This window comes from Phasianus colchicus, chromosome 1, assembly GCF_987193195.1.
Source record: "Phasianus colchicus chromosome 1, bPhaCol1.hap1.1, whole genome shotgun sequence".
Lineage (NCBI taxonomy): Eukaryota > Metazoa > Chordata > Aves > Galliformes > Phasianidae > Phasianus > Phasianus colchicus.
The window spans coordinates 34,550,740-34,572,853 of NC_143436.1; the positions used below are offsets into that span (position 1 = coordinate 34,550,740).

Genomic DNA, 22,114 nt, shown 5'->3' on the forward strand with positions numbered 1-22,114 from the left:
GTATGTAGGGGTCGTTTTCCCATTGTGTGTCAGGCACTTGTGTGCAAGGCTGCTTTTGGAATCCTGTAGTGCTGACTGTGTTTGAGATTCGTTTCTGGAGCTGTTAATAATAGGGACCTAAACACATCCTGGTAAAGATTTGTGGCATTGCTGTTACTGAAGGGACTTCTTACCTGTAGCCCTCATAGACCCCTGCTCCTGCAGTAGCCTTCCAGGTAACAACATCTATATGGTGACACTCTGTTACTTATGCTTCTGTGGGGAAACAATCAAAAGCTCAGCCACAAATGCTGTAGTCCTAAGGCTAATTCAGTGTACTGTTCAATGTGGGTAAATACAGTGACGTCATTCGGGATGCACGCTTTCCTAGAGTGATGGAGACGGGGAGCCTAATGAGCCTTTAAAAAAAATAAAACTTAGTTAAATGTTGTTCAGGTTTTCTTAGTATCTATGTAGACTGTATATCTATAGTGAGAAGTTTATGTGGTCTCCAGTTGTTGGATATGCTTCGATAAATCCCAGTGAGCTCTAATGGCAGCTCTGGCTGCTATTTCTGGTTTTGCAGGTAAAAATATATGTTTAGAGAAAGATTACAGGGTAAGACTAAGAATCTTGCTATTTCTGAAACAGCAAGGAACAATAAGGTGGTAGTTTATGTTGCCATTTTTGTCCCCAGATTTGGTATCCCACTGCACAGAAAGCTGCTCAGGGCCCTTTTCCTCATTTGTTTTCTTGTAAAATGTTTATTTGTTTTCCGTTTGAGAAGTTCCAACATCTGCTTTTAAGTACAGGCAAAAATCTACAATTATGTGCTAGGTGAGTTTGAAGCTATGGCTCTTTAGATTGCATTAGAACAGATCGTCTTCATATATTTTTTTCTGTTTTAATGTTGCTGAAAAATTCTCAGACTTTGGCTCTATCCTTTTGTTTCATGGAGCTGAGGAGCAACGATTTGATTCCTTCATCCAAATACTTGGCTGGATGCTTTCTTTAGCTCCTTATTACATGGCTTATTGCATAGTCATACGTTCCACTTTGGTCATGCAGTGGGAGGCCTGAGGTTTGGGTATAAATCTTCCTTCTCTTAACCTTTTGTTATGGGGTTTTGTAGTGTATTTTACAGGCTAACAGGCCTGATTTCTGTTTTTTTGTGTGTGTGTTTTGTGGGTGTTTTAAAAATGTGTACGTGCAGAGTTGTTTTTATTTGTTTGTTTTTGTTTGTTTTTGTTTTTTTATTCTTTTCAATTGCTCTCAAAATACAATTTTTGCAGTTGTTTCTGGTGACCAGGTTACAAGGACATAGAACAGGCCATATTCTGGCATTCTAATACCCTTCAGTAATTTAATTGATGCCAAACAATCATACTTCTGTATATGCTTGTATTTGTGGAGCTAGTTAATTCAGATATGTTCCCAACACATTCCTGCCTACATGGGTTAATTTTTTTTAGGTATGAGGTGTCATTTGCAGAGGTAATATGTAGTATGCCAAATGACACTATTAGGCTGTCTGGTTTGATTGAAAAGAAGGCCTATGTTGTGCTTATGGTGCTTACAGTCCCCAAGAGCTGCATGCAGGGTGCATTTCAGCCAAGGATCTGAAGGTCAGTGGTAAGAAAAATTCCCATAAAGCTTCAAGGGATCAAGAGTCTTTCTTGCAAAAGATGTGCTTATATTATATAATGGTGAAAAATGTAGCCCAGACATAAAAGGTGGGCAAAAAGGGGCAAAACCAGTGAAAATGGGTGCAGAGGATGGCAAGGGAAGAAGGTATTGGGGAATTTAGGTTTGTGGGAAGAAAGCAACTGAATGCAGAGGTAAAGGTGGTCAGTGGTAAGATGTAGCATACAATGAATGTTTATGGGAGAAAAGACTGTAGGAAGAGTTCTGGACATCTTGGGCCTTTCCCTAGGGCAAGAGTAGGCAGGATGAAAAGGATGACAGGACTGACGGCAAAAGGAGAAGTACATGCAAGGCTGGAAAACTTGTTAGAAGGGAAAAGATGGAGATAGGAAGGTTTAAGGAACCAAGAGAAGATAAAATAAGCATAACAGTTCATCTCCTTGGGGAAGCTCTGAAGTCCAGGGACAAATTCATTGAAGAGTGCAGAAACTGCACATGCAGAGAAGCATGTAACAGGCTTGAGGTGCTGCTGCCACCTGGCTGGCTGCATTTCTGCATGTACCCTGGGAAGCTCCTGGCTGGGTTGTTTTTCCAATCTCTTTTGCCCTTGAAATCTTTAGGAAAAAAGATTGTACTGTTCACATTGCAGCTTCTTCTATCTGTTTACTTGCTGATTTTTTTTTTTTTTTTTAATTGAACAAAATTATAATTTTCTGATTTTAGGAAATACAAATTCTTTAAAATGAACTGGTGTGAGGGACCATCCCTGAATATTCTGTGGCTCACTCCCCATGCTTCTTGCCTCTTCTCTGTCACAAAAACATCATATCATTTGATTTGGAGAATATTTCTGCCTGGCAACTTGGAACAAATAAGAGGCCACAGACTTCATGGCTTCATGAAATAATATTGTAGTTATAGTACATGGCCTGACCAAGAGGTCCTTGTCATGCTGCAGAAGGGCTAGCCCATAGCCTAGTCTAGTTTTACCACAATGTTAGTCTAATTTCTAGTAATTTCACACCTGTCCTAATTGTCAGCTGTGATTTGCTAGACTCATGGATTTGAGGCACTTGCCTGTGTTTCTGGTTGCATTTTTCTTTGAAAAGATTTCAAGACAAAGAGATAAGTTGTTACTGAGATCTTTATCTTAAAAAACTGTGAAGAGATTAAGATGTGGCTGTTGAGTTGGAAATGAATACATGATTATTTTGGAAGACTATTGCTTCTTTGATTCCAGGTAATGTTAGATAACATGTCAGCTGTTACCTTAACAAAAGGAGTTCTTGATCACAATGTCTTTTTGTGTGTAGTAGGCTTCTCCAATACCACGAAATTGCAAGGGAATGAGAATCCCTTTTTCACATCTACAGCAAATGTGATACAATTTCATCTTAGTTACTAGCATTGTTACACTGTTCTGAATTATTATGAAAAGATTTATGTGTTAGGAGTCCCTGCTGAGCGCCATGGATTTATGGGGTAGAATACTAATAAACACTTGCTTCCAGGAATATCTGTTAATACTTGAATTTTTCAGACATATGTATTATGCTGAATCTGTTTTTTAAATCTAAAGCACAGAAACCAAAGCCTCAGTCCCCAGGTCTCAGTAATGCAATACTAAATGATACTTTTGTGTGAGTGTGTGATTTTTTTTTTTTTTTTTTTTTCTTTTGTAAAAAAGAAAAAAGCAGCCTTTAGGGAGAAAGCTTTGTCTCTCTGTATTTTATCTTTATGTATAGGCATTAAGGTTTTCAAGTTGCTTATTGCCACATTTTAATTTCCTTATCTCTGTTTGCACATGTCAGTATGCAAATGCTGAAAGACATTTAATATTCCAGAACTAGCAGATGTTATTACAGTTTAGGTTTTTACAGGCTCACAGGCTTAGTCCTTCAAAGCACTGACTGTTACTGATGAGTTAATTAGCATGGATTTTATTTACATAAAACCTAGCAAATTAGTGATTTTTTTTTAAGACTATTAAAATATGTATGTAAAAAATGTTAGCATTGATATTCTAGGAAAACCGTGAGCTATATGTAATATTTAAGTATGGAGAGATGCATGATATTAAGTTATGAAGGGAAAACAAATGCTTCGTTCTGTATGTAAGGAAGTTCAATAGATGGGGCACGGTGCGGTGCGGCTCTGTTCAGCACCGGAGCTCTGGACAGCGGCATTGGAAGAACCGAGAAACGACAGAGCCGAACTGGGCAATGCGGAGCAGAATCCAGCTGTTACTGCTCTCTTCATGTCATGGCACAGTAGATGGTAGATACTCAGGCTCCAGTGTAGGCCAAATTTGAGATCCTAATATTTCGTGTAATATTGTACTTCAAGTTGCATCTACTAATATTCTTTATAAAAACTTTCATAATCTGCTCCTATAGGTGATATAAAGGTTCATATGGTAGATTGCAATGTCCTGGTATAGTTGTAAAAATGACAAACGATGTCATTTTTAGTGAAATGAATTGTGCTGAACTAAAACAGTAATTTGAAGAGGACATATAATTCAAAAAACATTTTCTCCGTGTGCTTTTTAACATATGCCTTAAATCCCCTGTGAAGACAATAAATCACAGAAACAGGTTAAAATATGATTATTCAGACACAGATAGTTGAAGTTCTGTGATCTTATTTGAGCCAGTTTTATTTCTGAGCTAAATGAAAATTATGATCATAACTATTTTTCCTTTTTGTTTCTAGGAGTTGATACAAAATTGAAATTTACTCTTGAGCCATCTTTAGGTCAAAATGGTTTTCAGCAGGTAATTTGATTAATTGTCATCTGGGCTTATAGAATACTGGACTCATCTTGGTTAAAGTACTTCCCTAGTTCAAAAATGCATCTGTCATCATATCAGCATGTTATTTACTATTGCATGAAAAACTGTTCCACTAGTATTTGGAAGGTGCAGTAGGTTTTCTTTGTTCTTTCTTTCTTTTCTTTTTTTTTTTTTTTTCCAGGGATTTCTTACATCCTTGTGACTTATAATGTTATAGTGTTGTTATATCATTCAGTAGTTAATCTGTATTTTCCCTGTAAATTGATTAAACAGTTGAACTCTGAAAAGCATGCAGTAAAATGGAATGAACATGTGTGTCTGCAGTATTGTAGATGTTGCCACATTTTTGCATTAAGCTAATGGTGAATTTTTACGTGGATTTTTATTCTTTGTTTTTGTTGTTGTTTTTTTTTTTTTGCTTTTAGTGGCATGATGCACTCAAAGCAGTGGCCAGGTTGCCGACAGGCATTCCAAAAGAATGGCGGCAAAAGGTAGGTATGCAGTGTTCAACACATCACCTTTGAGTTTCAATTTCACATGAAAGATAAACAAGATGAACAACATCACTATTACTGATGTTTTTTAACACTGGAAATTTTAAGTGTGAATTTTACTGGGATTTTACCCAGTTTACCTTCTTAAGTGGTAACTTCATGTAGCATATGGAAAGACTGAGGAAAAGGTCAAGATGGTATTTACACCAGTCAGATTCTTTCTGCTTGAGGCTTAGAAAACTTACTGCAGTGCAGGTGATATTGTTTCAATCTGTCAGTCACAAGAATCTGAATTGGTAAAGCTGCCTGAGTAGCTGAAGATCAACTAGAAGTAAAGCAACTCTTGTGTAGGCTGTCATGCTTGGTGAAGTTGATAGATGCTAGTGCTGGAAATGCTGGAAGGAAATGCTGGAAGGAATGTTCTTGGATACATTTGATGGGGTAAAGGCAGGTCCCTTAAAAAGAGAAGTTAAGAGTCAGAAGTGAAATGGAATGGTAGAGTACACGATTGCGGGGAAATTGCACTCGGTGGTGTAGGAAAGGGCCCAGTGGGATTGTGCTCAACTTGTTTTATTGCTTTCTTCAGCAGAATTTGAACTTCCCTAGCCTACAAATACATGTGTATGTATTTATTTCTTAAAAACTAAATGAAGCATTCAATCTCAGCTTTAAAAATGTAGTTTTACTCAACAGACTATTTTTAAAGCTTTTTAAAATGCCTATCTGGTTCCATATATTTTTGATGCATCAGGTAATTTTCTTTCCTGTTTCCTTCTTGCTATGTTTCCAAATTGTAAAATGGGGAAGGAAACTTGAGACTGTGTTATTGTTATCCTAACACCACTGCCATTCTATTTTTAATCTACAGCACCAGTGAATAACTATGTCATCTTAATAACCTTTTTGTTCCCTGAAAAGTTTTCTCCTCCCACACTTCAATAAGCCATCTAGAACTGCCATTTCAGCTGCTTTTTTTTTTTTTTTGGAGGTGCACTGAATCACACTGAATCACATAATGGCTGAGGTAGACAGAGACCTTTGGAGGTCATTTAGTTCAACCACCTCCTCAAGGACTACCTAGAATAGGTTGCCCAGGACCGTGTCCTGACAACTTTTGAATAGCTCCAGAGATGGAGACCTCTGTACAGCCTGTTCTTTTCACTGCTATTCCTTGGTTTTCCAGTGGTATTGATACCAAGATTATGGAAACATTTGTTGTTTTGGCAGCATGCTGATTGCTTCCTTGCTGTCAGTGGAAGGGGCAGGGTGACATCTGCATTACTGCTATGGCATGTGACGTCTGTTGTCCAGAGCTGGCAGAGATGGACAATCCAGTCAAACAACATCAGTAAGAAATTAGCAGTGCCAAATGCTGCTGGGAGATGAAGAAACATTAATCCTCTACATGGCTGGCTTTTCAAAAGCGTGGGATGGCATGTTTAAATGCAGAAAATCTGAGATTCTGTGAGCTGTCTACAGATTCCTTCACCATGCAATTATCTAAGTGTTTATATCTGTGGGAAGTGTTTGAATTACTTTTGTCACTTGAGGGAGTTAACAACTGGTATAAAACTTGACCCACTTGCTTTCATGATTTATTTTCAGGAAGCTGAAAGAAAAATCCCTTATTGTTACTTGTTGCCATTGTATGATCTGTCATGTATATTTATGGTTCACGAACTTCTCAAATGTTTAATGAAGGTCTATAATTTGTCTTAAGTGCACATACATAACGTGTTTTGGTAATTAACAGGTTTTAAAAGTGGGCAGTGTCTGTTTTCAGAACTCCCTGTTGTGCCAATAGTTTAGGAAGTCCTTTTTTAACATTAACATATACTGATCCAAGTAATATTTATTTCAGATTAGTCCTCAATGCTTTCTACTGGGAGCTCTTCCTTCTGGAAAGTTGAGACCTCCAGGAGAGGGAGCGCTGTTAGATTTCTCATGTTTGTGTTTCCAGGAGATAGATCCATGGTGGAGTTAGAGGAAAGCCTGCAGCTGTTTTATCCTTTATAGAACTCCTTGCTGCTTATGATTAGAAAAGCTGATATGACCTGTAGGTGGGCTTCCACTTGGAAGGGCTCTTGGTTTCTGTCAATGGATTTGCAACTTTGTAAACAGTTTATAGGTTTGGATTCTTAATACCATTTTGCTCCTTTCTGCTTTAGGGAGCCAGGTATTGCTTTAATTATGCAAAAAACTTTTAAATATAGTTTTCTCCTGTATACATCAAGTCTTAACAGCAGATTGCAGCTGGCTGAAGCTGGTCAGGTTCATCTCATGGTGCTTATAAAAACTGCTCATATTTTATCTGAGAAATAATGCATTATGCTGACTTCCTAGGTTTGGCTGACCCTTGCTGACCAATACTTGCACAGTATAGCCATTGACTGGGATAAAACAATGCGTTTCACATTCAATGAAAGAAGTAATCCTGATGATGACTCTATGGGCATCCAGATAGTAAAGGTAAACAACTTAGTTATTTTATTTTACTTTTTTAATGAAAAGCGATTATATACATTTAAGATAGAGTTTGGATAAGTTTTGTTCTTTCCAATACACATCTGAAAATCCCCTTTGATCCACAAAAATTATTTCTCCTGCTTCCTTGATCCTTCTTTTGCATTGATCTGGTTAGCATTAACTGAAGGGGAAAAAAAAAAAAAAGAAGCTAATGAAACTGTTTTCCTCAACTTTTAAAACAAAATAATAATAATAATTATGAGACATACCAGACTAATGGAGATGGTTGTAAGTTTTTGTTCCTACAATACAGATTTTGAAAATGAACATAATACTGTTTAACCCCAGTAAGTACTTATGTTTTCTAGTAAAGCAATTGAGCATCTTTCTATGTACATTTCTCAGCTGGTTGTTAATTTATACATAAAACAAAGGGCATTTTTGAGGGAGAGCTTAACTGATTTATATTTCTGTGGTGATGTAGATGTTGGTCTGTTTACCTAGGAGATATTCTTTATTTTCTATAATCATCTTAATTAAAGGACATGGAACAAAGTACCTTCTGTTCCTGGTTATTATTGTCATCTGTACTTGGTAATATAAGGCTTTAGATCTTACTCATGAAACACAAAAAATTGTAGTGTATTTTGCCTTTCACAAATAATTTAAATTAAGTTCTCAAGGGCACTTCTCCTTCTTTGTTTTTGTCTTGAAATCTTAGTCGGCTGCAGTTTATTTTGTATTTTGATTTAAAGAAAAGCAGTTCCTCTTGTTTTGTTTGGTCATTTTAAAAATTGGATTTTGTCATTTCCTAGCACAAATTACTACTTCACAAATTTAATGGTAGTGTCAGGCTCATCTCAGTAAAAAATTTGAATGGTTTCTAGAACAAATGTCTCAAAGTGGAAGGCAGATGCTTGCTAGAAATTTTGCATGTAGCTTCAAACCTTGAAATTGCTGCTGCTAGTGTCAGTTGCACACAAGCATCTACTCTAATCCTTTGGTCTGTATTCTGCAATATTAACAAATTGTGATATTCTGCTCAGCCAGTTCACATTGTAGTGGTTGCCCCACGCAATGAAAGGAATTTTGAGATAGAAAAAAAAAACCAACCAAAAAACTTTTCCCATGTGCCGTTGTTTAATATGCACAGAAAACATTTTTCTGACGTCTTTGAAAATCCTTAAAATCAAGAGAAAACACTGTTCTGTGGAGGAAGATTTAAAAAGGAATTACAGAACTGATTGATATATTTTGCCTCTTTGAAACATAGATATCTTCTGATATTTTCTGTGTCAACTTCCTGTGAGCATTTTCTAGATAACTTACTTACTTGGGACCCTACTGAAGAGAAATAGGTTGAGCAAGCTAAAGGTTTACAGATTGAAAAAGAAACAAGCTCATCAACTTCAGGAGCATGTGTTTGGAGGGTGGACGTGAAGGGAAAACTGGGGCAGGCAGGAAAACTAACGGGAGGAGGGAAATAAACTTTTTTTTTTTTTTTTTTTGTCCTGTTCTTCTTTATCTTTTTATCCTTTAAAGGACCTTCACCGAACCGGTTGCAGTTCTTACTGTGGCCAGGAGGCGGAGCAAGATCGAGTGGTATTAAAACGAGTTTTGCTGGCTTACGCTAGGTGGAATAAATCTGTTGGCTATTGTCAGGGCTTTAACATACTAGCTGCACTCATTCTGGAAGTGATGGAAGGCAACGAGGGAGATGCGTTGAAAGTGAGTAGAATCTTTTGTTGCAATGTTGAGGATTGCTTTTACTTAGCGAACTTAAGAATAAATGAATGCATGAACTTAATAGACAGCCAAAAAGAGCAAGACTTAAAGTGGATTGATTTTTATCTGTGGATTGTTTATTATCTCGTCTGAGCTAAAGGTGGACAGTTTGAATGTTATGACTGTTTTTAAAAAAACAAACTATATTAAGAAAACAAATGAGAGCTTGACCATAAATAAATAAAAGATGACATTGCTACTGACTTTACACAAACCCCATGTTTAGCTGAAACTTCCAGTTTCTGTTATCAACCTTGTACATAGCAGTTAAGAAATATGCTGCATTTTAAAGCTAATTGTAGAAACACACAAAATAAATATGGAAAATGAAAATAAATAGCCCAGATAGTGTTTTATTTATTAGACCTTTTCTACTCCATTCTAGACCAATCTAGAGAGCTACTTATAATAGTAAGAAAATAACTGTATTTACTTTGTCAGAGTAAAATTTCCTCTGAATAATTTGTGCTAAAAATTTATTCAGTACTTTCAACTATTGTTTTCCATTTATCTTATACAGTCCAGAAGTTCCAAAGACACATTATGATGGTATAGGAAACATGATAGCCCTATTTTTATGATTTTCAAATTGATTATTTGGAACTCTGTTATTTTTGTGTCATCTCTTGCCATGAGCCCTGTCAGGCTCCTTTTGCTGAAGAAGTAATGGAATGACACTAGAGGGCCCTGAAGAGGTAAATCACTGAGGTGTGTTAGCACTGCAAAATGAGTCTTATCTGGCAAAAATAAGAATGGAAAACAAAGTTATTTCTTCTCCATGTTCAGTATGTGTGCTTTGTAAGACTGGAATTTCCCAAGAAGGAGAAGGGGTTTGGCGTGAAAGGTGCAGCTTTTGTCATTTTAGATTGTAGGATAAGCTGAAGAGGAAAGATACCTGTTTGCAAGAAGATATGAGAGAGAAAGAGTGGCTCTGGAGGAGGTTCGGGAGTAGTGGAGAGTTGAAGCATAGGGTGTGACCACATGCAGACTCTCTTGATGCAGTTGGTAAAGCAGGCATTGAAATAGTCTGAGATCCTGAAGTTCAGAGTCTCCTGTTGGGCTGCTGATGTACAGAAGGTGATTTATATTTATTTGTTCCATTTGTTTGTTCTCAGAAGCTCGACAGCATCCAGTTAATGCATTTTTACCCATGTCATTGAACTATCTTACTTGAAACATATGTCTCTTTAAACTGTCTTGTGCTGCTTGCTTTAGCACCTCTTAAAATGACAAGATGAAGTGCAGCATGCACTAACACATCACAGTGAGATGTGTGAGGAATGTTTTAAAAGAACATTATCTTGCATTCTGGAGAAGCAAAAGAAGATTCTTTAGAAGATGAGTATTCTAGTTGTGGCAGTTAACAACCAGAAAAGGGATAATGGAACTTTTCAGCAATTTGGAAAATCTCATAAACACCTCTAGCATCAAAAGTGCAAAAAGTTGCCTTTGATTTGAGTGATGCTTCCAATTTGGGCATAGCTTACCATGAAATTGATTTCAGTCATTAATGGTTCATAAAATCTGAGCAGCTCCAAGAGGCTGTCTTAGCCTTTGCATCTGGACTGCTGATGGCAACTTAGAGTACCTGTGAATCTTAAAATGATGTTTACTCCCCATTTTAATGGAGATGCCAGAGGCTTGCTCTAACCTGTAGTTTTGTTAACAGAATTTAGAATTTTATATCTCTTTTCTGTTACTGAGACTTATTTTCTAGGAGTAAGTCCTACGTGATTATATTTATCTTCTTACAGATCATGATTTATCTAATTGATAAGGTGCTTCCTGATAGTTATTTTGTCAATAATCTCCGTGCTCTCTCTGTGGATATGGCTGTTTTCCGAGATCTTTTACGAATGAACCTTCCTGAACTGTCCCAACACTTAGACACCCTGCAAAGAGCTGCTAACAGAGAAAGTGGAGGTAGGTTCAATGGAAAATGCTACTAATTTCCTTTTTATTGTTTCATTTGAGCACAGGTCTGAAAATAGCCTTTGGAGTGTTTTCATGAATATATTGCTCAGAAAATATACATTTTGCATTGTTAGAAGTGAAAGGTGATCCTTTCCATTATTGATACGCTTAAAATATGTTGTCCTTTCAGGAAAGACGAGAGAAATCATTTAGTCCCACAGTTAACTGCAAACACAGCATAAACATGTTGACAGGGGCGTAGAATGTATGGAGTGCCACCCCTGGAATGTACAGCTTAGTATGAAAAATACATGGAAAAAGTGTTTCTTTCCTTAACTCAGTATGTGTCTAACTGCTTGCTGCTTTTAGTTGCTAAAAGTTACAAAGCTGTTCTGAGAAGAGTTGTAATGCAAGAGCAAAGGGCAACCGGTTAATAACCTGGATGCTTAGCAATATGCAGATACAAAACTGAGCTACTTCCTGAATTGCTATCTGAAAACTGGCTTTGCACTGTGAATTTTTGTTGTATAGCATTTCCTCCAGGCAACTTTTTTTTTTTTAAATCAAAATACAGCTGTTTCATTCATGAGAGTTTCCTCCTCACTCCTATCCCCCTTCTGGAAGCTAAGTGCACCCAGGTTTCATCTTTTCTAAAATGTACAACCATGCTACATATAGATAAACTCATGATAGCGCAGACTATATGAAAACTAAGAAAGTGTATCAAGTAAGCATTTGCTGCTTGAAAGTTTTTTCATACAGCAGCCTCTGTGGGTCATGGAATTCAGCTGGTACAAGGATGCACAAATTGTTCTCTGAGAATAACAAGAAAATAAACCTACAGCTTTGTCAGGCTACTAAATCCTGTAGGAAGCTGTTAACAAGCCAAAAGGAAAACTGCATGTGTTAACAGTTTCTTCTTCTAAGCCGTCAGTGCATCAGGACTGAAGACTGCTTATGTCATTAGTTTCTGCAGAAATACAACTGCGCTTTTTTTAATAGAAGGCTTTTAGCTTATGTAGCTATAGAGAAGGAAAGGCAATCTTTCTGATGTTAAGAAAAGATGTTTAGTGGTGTTTTTCAAAGCGGGTGGTGATGCTTAGAGCTTTTGGCAATACAGCAGAAGGAATGGTGACTATATATGTCATTTTTTTTTCATTTTTCATTTTCTCAGCTTCTCTTTAGCTCCATGCTAAGAAACTTTTGCCCAGTAACAGGAGTTACTAAAATGACAGGTGAATTTCAGTATGCAATTCATACATCATGTAAAACAATAGTAATTACAAAGGACTTAAAGCATTTATATTTTTATATTTCAGGAGGCTATGAACCCCCTCTTACAAATGTCTTCACCATGCAGTGGTTTCTGACCCTCTTTGCCACTTGCCTGCCTAACCATACAGTTCTGAAGATCTGGGATTCAGTATTCTTTGAAGGCTCTGAAATTATACTGAGAGTAGCTCTGGCAATCTGGGCAAAGCTAGGAGAGTAAGTGGTCATCTTAGTCTGATTTTTCTTTTGCTTTGATCAATGTAAATAATTTATATGTTGCTCTGAAGAGCATGTTCTCAGTCTTCCAGGAGAATGTACATCTTCTTCAAAGCAGAAGCAATGTTCCTCTCTGGCTTTTCCAAGAAACTGTATACTAGAGAATATTGTCATGATGTCAAAAGAAGGGCACAATAATGAGCTGAGCCTTCTTGCAGCGAATGTCGCCTGCTGTTTGTATTGTGTACATCTAATGTCTTTATGTTGAAATATTAGTTGGACTTTCCAGAGCATAGACATCAGAGTGAGTTAGTAAACATTCTGGGAAAAAAAAGTACAGAGCAATTTGAGGATGACTAGCTGATTCAGTTCTACTTTGTCTGAAGCTGGAGATGTTACTCTTCATTTTTTTTCACTTAAGCCCATTGGCTATGTGTAAGAAAACAGCTGAGGGTTACTAAGAGAATCATTTTGTGTAACGTGGTTCTTCTCTGTTAATGCCTGCAAAGTCATTTTCTCGAGATTCTCTGCTTTTAAGTACGCTCTAGCAAAATTGCCATTATTGTTAATTTATATTTCTATTATTATTAACTGTTATATTTGTTCATTTCTAACACTATTAATCCATTACATAAGATGAAATACAAAAGATTAGTTCTAAACAGAGTCTGTTGTTATGACAAAGGTTTGCATTCCAAAGTGTGTACACTGCTCCTGGAGAGATGAGAATTCTGTCACCAACTTCAGCAGGAGGTGTGAACTCTTACAGGACAAGTTCGACTGAAAACTTCTTCATCAATTGCATCATTTTTTCTTATGATGTTTATCAATGATTAACTTCTTTTTTTTTTTTTTTTTTTTTCCCCCCTTCAGACTGAACCTCTGAGGTTTATGTTCATCTCTGTACTTGGATGTTTGATTTGTATTTTCTTCTTTCGGAATATATTAACACTGTAGGCTACTAGCACTGCAGGAGAATGTTTAATACAGCTCATCTTTAACCGAAAGTGTAATTAGCATAATAATTACCCAAGACATTTCTTTTGATCTGTTCATGAAAGAGACATTTACGAATAATTTGCATTAGGATTAAGCTGTATGTAGTCCCACTGTCCTTTATTACTTAGTACCAAACCTTTAGATAAAAGGTGGGTTGGTTCTCTATGTACTTACCAGCTGTAGCTACAAATGTTCCAACTCATAACATGATAAAAAAATAAAAGGAAGTCATTGCTTTGAAGATTTTTAGCATAAAATGTAATCAAAGAAAAAATTAAACACACTTTATAAAAAATGGAAAGAACAGGAAACCACCTATAAGAATGTGGCCAAAAGAATAAGCTAATCGTATTTTATACCATAAACTATTGTATGTGGGAAATAGGAGTGTGGTCCCAGGACAGTTTTTGGGCACTCAACAGAAAAAGAGTAGTGGAGTGATAATGAGAGATATAGAAGAAGGTGGGTCACAGAAGCTGAACAGCCCTGACATTCAGTAAGTTTGTGATTAATCATATCAAATAAGATGAGCAGGTAAAGATGGGGCACTGTATTTTTGCTGGGACAGGAACATGATATTGTTCTTCTTTGCTGAAAGTAGAATGGGGAATTGAAAAAGTGGGATCAGTGACAATAGTTATAGTCTCATAGTCTTCATACTTTTCACAACTATTTTTCTAGACATGAAAATGGGGTGAGAAGTACTTCTCTTAAAAGGTTTAGCCACACTTCTGTTTTGATGAAAAGAGACTTGAGGAATAGGCAATTTAAAAATAAGGGCAGCAAAGAAGGTATGTGGAAGCCACAAGAGATTGAAATTGTTAGTAAAGACAAGCAGTAAATTTGTGGTAATTGCCTATGTACCCGTTATTCCTATCATTTTTCACTACTTAGTCATTCAGCTAATGTAAATCAAGACTTTGGTAGCAGCTAAACTGTTCAGTGATTGTTCCCTAACGTAGACCTCCCCCACACCCCCCTAAGATAGATCAAGGGAAGCTGCTTCTTCTAGTCCTTATGAAAAAAGGACTGTACTTTTTGTTTTGTATTATCCCAGCAGCTGAAGTCTACATGGGAGGCAACAGTATGTTCAGTTCTTTGAGTGTTCCAAGTAACAGATAATACATATGATTTGTAAAAACAAGCATGTAGTGCCTTTAGGATAGCTCTCATAATTGATACGAAATAAAAAGTAGGGTGAAAATAATAAAGCTTCTTGTAATCAAACCAGAAACTTGTACCGTGACTGTGTAAATAAACAGAAATGACCTGGAGCTGCTTGTTGAGCAAATGGGAAGAAGAAAGCTTTACTATTGTGAAAGATCAAATGAATTAATGCCTATCAAAGGAGAAGGTATTCTGAGAAAACTCAGCTGTTGCAGTGGCTGACTCAGGAGAAATGAGAGATAAATTGGCAAATGCTCAATAGTCACATTATCCAGATGGAGATTTCCTCATTTTTGTCCATTTGGGGTCTAGGTACAACAGAAAAATCCTGCTCTGCCACAAGCAGTGATTCAACAAAAAAATTATAACCCTCCATCTTTCCAGAGTTAGGAGACGGGATCATGAGGCCCGCTTTTCCCAATCTACTAAGAGCCATAGGAAAAATGCCAGTAGGTGACTAGAAATGTCTAATGCTAGAAGCTTTCTGTCTGTTTTTTTCATCAGTATTTTCAGACACTTCCATTTCAGCAGATTTAAATAGGTGACATGATCACGTAAAATCCCAAACTTTGAAATGCAGTATGGAGAAGGCCATGAAAAAAGGATATATCTTTGTCTACCTCTACACATTTTTGGATTTTGTTGTTGTTGTGAAATTGTTTTTCTGCATTACAACTACATGGAAAGAATCACAGGTCTTTTAAACATCAAAGAGTAGTTTTAGATAAAGCAGTTAGTTCTCTCTGTTCTGGTGAAATCCAGAGAAGAAACACAGTTTAATTGTCCAGCCTATATTTTAAAATCTTTTTTCAAATTCATGATGTAAGCTTGGATAAATAAATAGCATATTCAATATATTTTCTTGAAATAATGATCTTAGCGAAAGTGATTTTTAACTATGATTTTTTTTCCAACTAAAGAGCCATTCTGTTTCTAACGCTATCAGAGCTAATGATTTGGTGTAGCAAATGACTGATGATTTCTTTCCTTCCAGGATATTTTTAGGAAGAAAATATTAACTTGTGTTTAGCTCTTAGACACTCAAATAACACTAAGAAAATACAGATTACTTTTATTTTCTTCCAGATTTTGCAGAATTTCATGAGTCTGTCCAACCTATAGGCTTCTCATTTACATGATAAAGATAGTATTTATTTTCCCCTTGAAGGCCATGTGAAGTTAAACTTATTTTTGCAAAACATTGATATCTTTGAATGGAAATAGTTGCAAGGGCAAAGGAGCGATTAGGTTTATCTATCTAATCTGTGGTTCATTATTCTGTTTTGAGTCCCTGTCTCTGTCTTTACTGGGTGTGCTGTTTGGAGGTCAGACGGGTTCTTAGAAAAACTGGTGAGAACGAGATTAATTTTTAATTCTTATAAGTCTGAAGAGGAGGCCTTGAAAGTTTAAAAGCTTTTCTAACTGGATCAGGCCACCCTAACCTTAATCAAACTATTATATAATGGCTTTGTAATACAGTCACTTAAACTGACCGACATGTAGGCGTATATGGATGAGATAATCACGCCAGTCTTGTTTTCATGCAAGCAAGCAGAACTTTACAAGATTAATTTAGCAAGAGGCACTCTTATTTTTGATCTGATGGATAAGGGCTCTGGATTTATTATTTTTCAAGTTTTATAACTGAAAGAAGCAGAGTGAATAACCTGTCTGTATATGCATGACTGTGTACAGCTTAGGCAGACATCATACAGTGATGTGCCGTTTTATTATTTGGAAGTGTAGGGGGGACTGCAATAAATGTAAGAATTAATGTAACTAATGGAAGTACATGTTTTATGTTTACAGAAAGTTTAGTTTTAGTTTGGAGACAAATAATTATATGTAATCATAAAATGAGATAAAACAACATTTATTCTGACATAGGCAAATAGAGTGTTGTGAAACTGCAGATGAGTTTTACAGTACCATGGGCAAGCTAACACAGGAGATGCTGGAAGACAGTCTGATTGACAGCAACGAACTCATGCAGGTGAGTAATTGTGGTGTAATGTTCTGCATTCTCCATTCATCCTTCAGGTGCTGATTTCTAAAGAATTACGATTTCTAGTCAGATACTGCAGGAACATAAACTCTCTCAAGAATAAAAATCTAAGATAAATGCAGATGACCTGCAGTTAAAGCTGAAAATCTTACACGTTAAAAACAGAAAAGCACTAGACTACACTTGATAAAGAGTATGTATATGTTGAGAGCTGAAAGTTTGGTGTGATACAGTGTGCAATTGAATTTACGCAAGCAAGATGTAGAATTGCTTTGTAGTCATAATTTTTAGGATGTTCTTTTGTTTCATTTTTGTTTTGTCTTGTTATTTATTACGAGTCCTTTTCATTCTGCAGACGCAGTGGGAGACAAGCTTTTATCAAGTGAGAAGGGGAAAAAGAGTCCTTCATGATTTAAAAAAAAATTGCCTTGAAGGGCAGTCAATGAACTATAAACAAAGACATTTGTAGATAACTACGCTCACTGAATTCTTACACTTATGTCACTGGATAAGAACAAATATCTGCATCCTTCTGGGAAAGGAAAGGGACTTGAGTATTGCAGATAAAAATATTATTGATTTGAGCTTGCATATACATGATAATATTTCTGCAAGCAAAATTTTTTGATTGGGATTACACACTTCCATAGTCTGGTAAAGTACTGTTCTGAACTTTCAGACTTTTAGTTGTTTTGTCTGATGAGGGAGCTCTAGGAGTGGGAAAGGTAACTACTGTGGCTTTGTTCTGCTTCAAAAGTGGAAGTGCAACAAGTCAGAAGTACTTGTATGGTTTTAAAATAGGTGTTATGGTTCCTTATAGGGTAGTACAGATAATGAAGATGTGAGGAGGGCAGTGTGCCTGTTTTGTGTATGTCCTCTGAGTAGAAGAATCCATACTACAGTTTAGATAGCATTCACAGAGTCAAAGGCAGGCACTTGACAGTGTAGATCTTTTCGTCAGAGAAATTCACTCCAGGTTCTCTTTACCTTTAGAGGAGAAAAGTAGGCAGTGCAAGTATTTGCAGTTAGGGGATATGAGTCCCACCATGTGCCTGACTGCTGTATTTGGACAGGTTTTTTTTTTTTTTTTTTTTTTTTTTCTGCTTTGGAGAAGAAAATAGAGAAATATGAACCAGTTCATTAATGAAAGGAGATAAGCTGCTTGAAAACATTACTTTTATAAATTGCTTTAAGATTTTCTAGACAAGTAAGCCAAAGATGAGCATTTAGGCTGCTTTGTTTTCAAAATGTTTTTTTTTTCCTAATCAGAATCAGAGTGATGGTTTTACTTACATGTGATACTTTTTACAAGGTGGCTGAGGGATTAATATCCTGCCATGGGAAAAGATTAATATTCTACCCTGTCTTTTCTATACATTTCAGTAGAGGTTGCTGGTGGTGATCATCTCCCTTTTCTTTAAACTTGCATGATACTTTCACTTGTATTTTAATTACTTGTCCAGGCTCACTTAAGCCTCTGAAGAATAGTTGGCACTTCTAGACCACTAGGAAACAAGTCCTGCTCTATTGACCTATTGCCTTTTGGAACTAGAAGAGGAAGGTATGGCTGATGCTTCAGGAGCAAGAATTGATAGGGCAGGTATTTAAATTAGATAAGCTTTTGCATATTTGGCCCTTACATAGAAAGAGTTCTAGCTCTTCTCCTTCAAGCTGAGGAGAGCTTGGAGGGATTGGAGGAACAAGGAAGTCAACAGCTTCCTCCTTTTTCAGACTGAGCAGTTTAAGTGAATTAAGGGTAAGTGCTGCACACTCCAGATGCTAGGCTGCATGTGTATTTAGGACTAGCAGTTAAACAAATACAGTATTCAATAATGTCATTTTATTGGCCTATTGATAAACTTTAGTTCTTGCATGGAGACAAAAGACTGGATGCCAGTTGTCTGCAGATTCTTTAAACAACGTGTGCTTATTTGGGTAGAGGGTTTCATGCCTTCCCGTAAAATGAACGTTTTTACAAGCAGCTAAATTAGTTCAGTTTGTAGGCTTAGAAACATTCCAGTTTAGAGATGAGAAAAAAACAGAAAAAAGAGAGGTATACATGTGTGTTTACTGTGGTGGAGGGGAATAATGGGTTAATCCTTCTCTGTTAGCCCAGCGTTTTGTTCTGTCTCCTGCAGTTACCTGCACTTGATGATAATTCACTGGTAACTTTTTGCTGGAGTAGTGCTTAGCCTGTTTGAGTTTGTTTTTGCTTTTTGTTTTGTTTTCCTAGTAGAAAGAGAAACCTTAAATCATTGTGGAGCAGCTCTTGAATCAAGACTTTGTGAGCTATCTTGCAGAAGCAGAACTTCTTCCTTCCTCTGGAAGCCACAGGCCTGTCACCTTTTGTATGGCATTCTGCTGAGAGCACAGCTGACTGCAGTTTTAGAGTAAGGTGTGAGGTTTGAGAAGAGAAGGGAGGGTGTTTTTCTCACCTCTTTAAGCTTTCCTAGAATCTGTCCCTCGTTGCCATAAATAAGATGGTGCAGCCAAACTCATAATGCTTTGTATTGTAGGCCATTTCCCACTGGCCCAGTTTCACCAGAATTAATTACATAGCACCCAAATCTGTGTGCAAACTAGAAACAAGATTTGTTGAGGCATTGCTGTGAGATCACAAGTGCTGACTGACAAAAATTTTTGAATGTGCACCAGTATAAAATCTGTTTGTGGATCTCTTAGTCAGGTAGCAAGTGAAGCTCCTAGTTAGAATCTGACAGCAAGTAATTAAGCAAAAAATGTGTGCAAAAGAGAGAAATTGCACAGGACCTGGAAAAGACACGTTGGAGACATGGAAAAGCTGGAAACATAATCGAAAACAGTAGGTGTGAGGAGTAAATGGAGAGTTCAGGCTGACTGTTCACATAAAGGGTAAATAGCATATGGAAGAAGTTACCTGAAAGGGCTGTTGACATAAAGGGTAGAAATAAATTCCAGACGCACCTCCTTCTCTATGAAGGGAGAGAGTTGAGACATATGGGAAAAAACACTGTGAAGTGTGATGGAGATCAAACAAACAGGCAGACATGTTGGGCCGGAGGTAGGTCTTTCTCCAGATCATAAAATTCCCCCATCTGGTAGACTGCCAGCATATCACTGTTCGGGCTCTGGAGGATATTTGTCTTTCACAGTAGAGTTTCAGTTTCACAGAGTTCAGTTCATGCTCTGGGTTTCTGAAGGCATTCTCCTTGCCTCAGAATCTTTGCAGGGCTCAAAATAGGGAGTTCTTACATGCAGAAGCCTGTTGAACTGTACTGCTGGCCTGTGTCTGATCTAGCCAGGATTACCCTTCCTGCTTCTCTTTGCTAAAATCATTGCCACTGGAGATTTTTTTTTTCCCCCCTTTTTATCAGGAAAGGTTCAGAATTCATCTTGCAGTTTTTTTAATGTATTTAGCACAGACAAAGCACTGTTTGTGAATCAATTAAATAGAAATTGTTCACAAATTGTTCACAATTTCCTTTCATCTTAATTGAGGCCATTTGCCTTTAAATGAAAATGTCAGTGACTTACTAGCACAGGAGGAAGAAAAGGGAAGATTTCTTGCCATGGCTAAGGAGAAATTTTTATGTTGCTCTCTGTCAGTAGACATTAACTTATGAAAAAAAACTTACTTTTTTCAAAGAAACTCTGAGAAATGATGTTTCAGGTTTTTTTTTTTTTTTTTTTTTTTTTTTTTTTTTTTTTTTTATGCAAAAGTAAGGGGAAAGGGCTACTAAATTAGATGGGATCCAATCAGCAGTGATGCTGCAATGAGTATGATCTGTCTTCGTGCCAGGTTGGTTATTGACACACATTGTCTTATTACAAAATGGCCTAAAGCAAAATTAATGCTGAAAGCAAGTTCATTTGCAGCCATTGATCGTCTTTAACTCTGAGTATTGAAGTAAATAAAATTTAGTAAGCTTTTTGTGGTCTTGTTTTAACGGTTACACATTGTGATTTTGCATACAGAGAGCTGTGGTGGCACTTTTTTTTTAATGACAGGACAAATCTCTTTTTTTTTTTTTAATGTTAGCTGGACAATATTGGGTCCTTCCTTTTAGTCTATAACTCAGGTGATGTAAGGGATCTGTTAACACTCTCCATTAGGCGGGGGTTGCTCATCCCTATCTGCAACAGTGTCAATACCTTGTTGAATACTTAATCACAGAATCACCAAGGTTGGGAAAGACCTTCAAGATCATCCAGTCCAACCATCCATCTATCACCAATAGTACTCACTAAACCATATCCCTAAACACAAAATCCAAAAGTTCCTTGAACACCTCTGGGGTTGGTGACTCCACCACCTCCCTGGGCAGCCCATTCCAGTGCCTGACCACTCTTTCAGAAAAGTAGTATTTCCTAACGTCCAGCCTAAATCTGCCCTGGCGCAGCTTGAAGCCATTCCCTCTAGTTCTATCACAAGTTAAGCATATTTCTTCTGGAAGATGCCTGATGCCTCAGTGATGCAGGTGTGCTGCCAAGGAGAGGACTGATAATAATACTAAATTCGTACAACAAATTTTTAAGAGGTCCGTATATCTAATATTATCTTAAATGGTTTTAAAACTCTAAGCTGTGTGCTTTTCTAGTGAGTCTGATTTTTCTTACAGGAAATATCGACTAAATCATAAAAGTAGACTATTTGCATTTTTTCATGGCACGGCGTTTAATTCTGCATGTCTATGAAAGTCTGTTCGTGGACAAATCTTTTGTAGGACTGTTGATTAAAGGGATGACTGTAAAAGCTGCATATTCTTTCCCCTTAGACTGTTTATACCATGGCTCAGTTTCCCTTCCCACAACTGGCAGAATTAAGGGAGAAGTACACTTACAACATTACTCCTTTCCCTGCGACAGTAAAGTCAACTTCACTTTCAGGGTAAGTTTGAAATGCACTTCCTACAGTGGATCATTGTCAGATTTTGAAATGACATCTTCCCTTATATGCACCTAAAGAAAATAAAGATGTTTAGTAGTAATCATGTTTAAGAATGTCTCTTTCCTTTTTCCCTTATATTCTCTTTTTTCAGAAGGCTAGGCAGAACCAGAGACAGTGATGAAGAGAATGATCTAGATGATGAAGACTCCATTGCCAATGCAATTGGCTGTCTTGGACCATTAAGTGGCTTTTTGGCACCAGAGCTCCAAAAGTACCAGAAACAGATGAAAGGTAAAAACATTCTAATTAATTTTGAAAAATGGAGTTAAATCTGCATGACCCTGCAGAAATGACTTGTTTATTCAACTGTGAAAGCTGCTGTGAAAATGGTATTTTTAATTCACATAGGAATTACAGCAGATAACAAATTACTTCCTCTGAAGTCCATGAAGATGCATTGAAAGTCAATTTCAAAGGCTGCATATATACAATAAATAATCCTATGGGGTAA

At 36.9% G+C, this 22,114-nt stretch overlaps 1 protein-coding gene across 5 annotated transcripts in view; it reads left to right on the top strand.

Annotated features, from left to right (window-relative positions):
- TBC1D30 (TBC1 domain family member 30) overlaps nucleotides 1-22,114 on the top strand; it is a 52,541-nt gene that overhangs the window by 23,267 nt on the left and 7,160 nt on the right. For 4 of the 5 annotated variants that reach the window (XM_031589514.2, XM_031589515.2, XM_090138339.1 and 1 more), the window contains 9 exons: nucleotides 4,339-4,400; nucleotides 4,844-4,909; nucleotides 7,256-7,381; nucleotides 8,921-9,106; nucleotides 10,918-11,086; nucleotides 12,397-12,565; nucleotides 16,619-16,724; nucleotides 21,491-21,603; nucleotides 21,755-21,894. In XM_031589514.2, coding sequence (XP_031445374.2) covers nucleotides 4,339-4,400; nucleotides 4,844-4,909; nucleotides 7,256-7,381; nucleotides 8,921-9,106; nucleotides 10,918-11,086; nucleotides 12,397-12,565; nucleotides 16,619-16,724; nucleotides 21,491-21,603; nucleotides 21,755-21,894 — 1,137 coding nt within the window. The remainder of the gene's footprint in view (nucleotides 1-4,338; nucleotides 4,401-4,843; nucleotides 4,910-7,255; nucleotides 7,382-8,920; nucleotides 9,107-10,917; nucleotides 11,087-12,396; nucleotides 12,566-16,618; nucleotides 16,725-21,490; nucleotides 21,604-21,754; nucleotides 21,895-22,114) is intronic. The other variant, XM_090138333.1, reaches the window with a different exon arrangement.